Consider the following 3,392-nt stretch of genomic DNA (forward strand, 5'->3'; position numbering starts at 1 on the left):
GGGAGGGTGGGAGGAGAGGGGGAGGGAGGAGAGAGGGGAGATTTTGTATCACTACCACAATGTCTAATCTCAAAAAAGATATGACTCAAATGATTACTAAAAAGTGATTTTTTTTTTTTTTTCTCATTTCACACTCATATGTCTTCACCTAATGAATTAGGTATCCCTCTTCTGGGCAACCTTACAGTACCTCATGCATATCTCTACCATTAAACACCAAAGTGTCCGATAATCATCTGTTTCCTTTACGTCTGTTACAAAGCTATAAGCATCTTGAAGCCAGGACTGTCTTATTCATGTGTTATGTCCCCAAGTGCCCATCAATTACATAGAAAGTACTTAAAGTGCTAAAGGTCCCATATAATACTAGATCATCTTTTCTATCATCTTCTAAATATCTATCTTAAGATAAAGCTTTGTTGAAAATGAAAAGTTATAGAATCCCAGAGTCAAATGGGACCATACAAAGGTCAAATAGTCTATCCTCTCATTCATCAATACCATATGTGTACTAATATTCTCTCTGTCCCAAGAAAAATGTAGGAAGGAAAAGTGAGATATATCTGATCATCCATTAATTGATTATTGCCATCATAAAGAAACATGGAATTTCAGAATTAAGAAAATGAGGCTTATAAAGTCAGACATTGTGGTAAACTTAGTTCCCTTCACCTTTATACCTAAGAATAAAAAACAAACAAAAAACTGGCAGTTTGACAACCTGTAAAATTCTAATTTTAAAAGTTCAGTTCTTCAAATAAGATAATGTACACCCCCAAAACAAAGAGCAAATCTGATATAAAAATTTTTTTTTTATAGTTTTCAGCATATCAGGTCTACCAGTTGTGAGAGATATTTTTAACAGTCAAAATAACATGATAAAGTTAAGCAAAGTTAAGGCCACGCTGAGTGTAAGCAACATATAAAAAATAGCAGCAAAAAGAAAAAAATCTGTATGGGATAAAACAAGTAAAGCCTTTTGATGAGCAAATCAGAAAAAGTCATCTTTTTAAAGCCTAAAAATCCTGTCAACTCTAAAACTGGCTCTACTCAGTCAAACATATGTACGTGCCAAATTTTGTAAGTAGTACTACTAACATTAGTTGTTAGATCAACAAACAGCTTACATGAAGAAAATTGTTTCCATACTTACAAAGCATCCATAAGTCACAACTGTGCCCTTTTCAAAGACTGAATTCTAAAACAAAGGCTGACGGAAAAAAACTTGTCATGAGGGTGCACAAATTAGGGTGTTATAACACTATAAGCCAAAAAAGGAAGCTCTTTAAATGAGCAGTGCACAAAACTAGTGTCTGTCTCTACAACTACAAGCAGAGTTGGCTTTAAAATCTTCAGTTTATACCTTCTCTAAATCAGTCCATTTGCCTACTATGCTTAGTTTTTAGGCTCTAAAATATCAAGTCCCTCCAATAGCACATTACTAAAAAGATTTTTTTTAAACTTTTCTTCTTCCATGTGAAAACCAACGTGTGCCTTCAAAAAGTAATCAACAGTTCATTTTCACAACCACTGTTAAATTATTATGCAAATTCTCTCTCTTGTATCAGGTGTACACATTACCTAGCTTCAGTATTCCATAGAGCTTTGCCTAAGTAGATCTGCCTCTATGGAGGTACAAATATTCTCAGTTCTTAACATAAATTAAGTCAGGATAGGTTTAAGTCCCCTCCAACTATTTTCTCACCCAATTGTAAGCAGCATCCACAATCCTCCTTAATGGAAATGAATAGTACACAAATTCAATCTAGAATCTTGCATCAATTTAAAGAGGTCATATCATTAAGAACTGTGTCTTAGACCAAACATCTGGGGAGTGGGGATACAGAAACAGTGCACATTAGATAACACGCCATTTGTCACACTATATTCTGTGTAAATCTGAAACTTTCACTAAAGTGTGGAAATGTGGTGAATTGGTAGTGCAAATTCTCAGCCTATAAGAGGCATTCATTCTCATCAATGAAAACTTTGCCTCGCTCACAACCAACTACCCTTGACTCACCTACACATTTAACGGGATTCTTTTCTTCTAAATCACATTATCCAAGAAATGTGCACACATCTCTCCTTTTAATAAATACTAGTAAAACTTCAGTTTAAAATTTCATGAAACACAGAACCAATCTTTGAGCAACCATAAGTTTTGCTTTTCCACCTTGCTCACCAAGTAAGAGCACTCGAATGAATAATGCCCCACGGTGTCTTAATACTACTAAAGACATTTAGAGCTAATCTCCAAAGACTGGTGGCCTTATTTTCTCACATCACCGCCTTCCATTATTACTTACGTCGATTTCTCCTGCACGAAAGGCAGACTTCCCCTGCCCCCTCCCCCACAAGTAGGCTTCTAGTCTCTATAGCTGGGAAACAGAACTTACAAAGAGAATATTTCCCAAATGCGTGTGACAGGAAAACTGTAACATAACACGGGGAAGGAAGAGATGGGGAAGTGGCGTGGCGCTGCTTTGATTAGAACAGTCGGGGCACAATAGATTCAATCAAGCATTTAACACGTAAATCTAGGTCCTGGGGACTAACAGGGATTGCTAAAATAAGCATGGACGGTGTGAGACGTCCCACAAACTGGAAGGCAGCATGAGGCTCAATCCAAAGAGACCCAGAGGTTGCCAGGGCAGAACGGGGTCGGAGGACCAAAGAAAACTGACTGTAGGGGATGCTGCGGAGGGGTGGGCTAACATGGTGCCTTAGCCAGGGTGGCAGGCGATGAGGAGCTGACCCGAAGGCTTCGTTCCGTCGGTTTCTGGTCCCTAGGGTTTCTGGGCTTACAAGTTTCACCAGGAAAAAAGGAAGCGACTAACGTGCATCCCGGCATCTTAACCCCGGCCCAGAAAAGTCCGCGATCTCGGCTTCCTCCGCGAAAGAGCGAAGAAGTAACGGTCCCAGGAGCTAATCCGGAGGAGCCCCGCGCAGGAAGCGCCATTGGAGACCCCCGGCCATCTGCGCGGCTACCCGCGCGGACGCGGGGGAGGACAGCGGGCGGCCGCCGCGGCCCGGCCCTTCAGCGGCCTCGCCCCGGGCGCGGCGAAAAGTTTCCAGCCAAAGTCCACCGCACCCGCTCGCGCAGCCAACCGCCCAGCATAACCGCCTGGTCGCTCCGGACAGCGGCCCGCGCGTTCACGGCCACCGTCAAGCCTCCTTCAGCCCGCGCCGGCCGCCGAGGTTCACCTACCACAGAGCCGGGAGAAGAGCAGCAACGGGAAGAGCAGCAGCAGCAGCAGCGGTGGCGGCGTCGGGGGCGGCAGCAGGAGCCCGGCCCCAGGGGGAGAAGCGGAAGAAAGTTGTGCTTTGCCGCCTCCAGGACACGGTGGGGCCAGACCCAGGGTCCGCGCCATCCCCCACCCTCCCCCCGG

The 3,392-nt window shown here is 43.4% G+C and overlaps 1 protein-coding gene across 2 annotated transcripts in view; it reads right to left on the reverse strand.

The window, feature by feature from the left end:
• PVRL3 (poliovirus receptor-related 3) overlaps nt 1-3,378 on the reverse strand; it is a 124,537-nt gene extending 121,159 nt beyond the window's left edge. The window contains exon 1 of one of the 2 annotated variants that reach the window (XM_008573632.1): nt 3,212-3,374. In XM_008573632.1, coding sequence (XP_008571854.1) covers nt 3,212-3,374 — 163 coding nt within the window. Of the gene's footprint in view, nt 1-3,211 lie in introns of both variants that reach the window. The other variant, XM_008573631.1, reaches the window with a different exon arrangement.
• Between the last annotated feature and the right edge of the window lie 14 nt (nt 3,379-3,392).

Source organism: Galeopterus variegatus, unplaced genomic scaffold (assembly GCF_000696425.1).
Source record: "Galeopterus variegatus unplaced genomic scaffold, G_variegatus-3.0.2 Scaffold945, whole genome shotgun sequence".
Taxonomy (NCBI): Eukaryota; Metazoa; Chordata; class Mammalia; order Dermoptera; family Cynocephalidae; genus Galeopterus; species Galeopterus variegatus.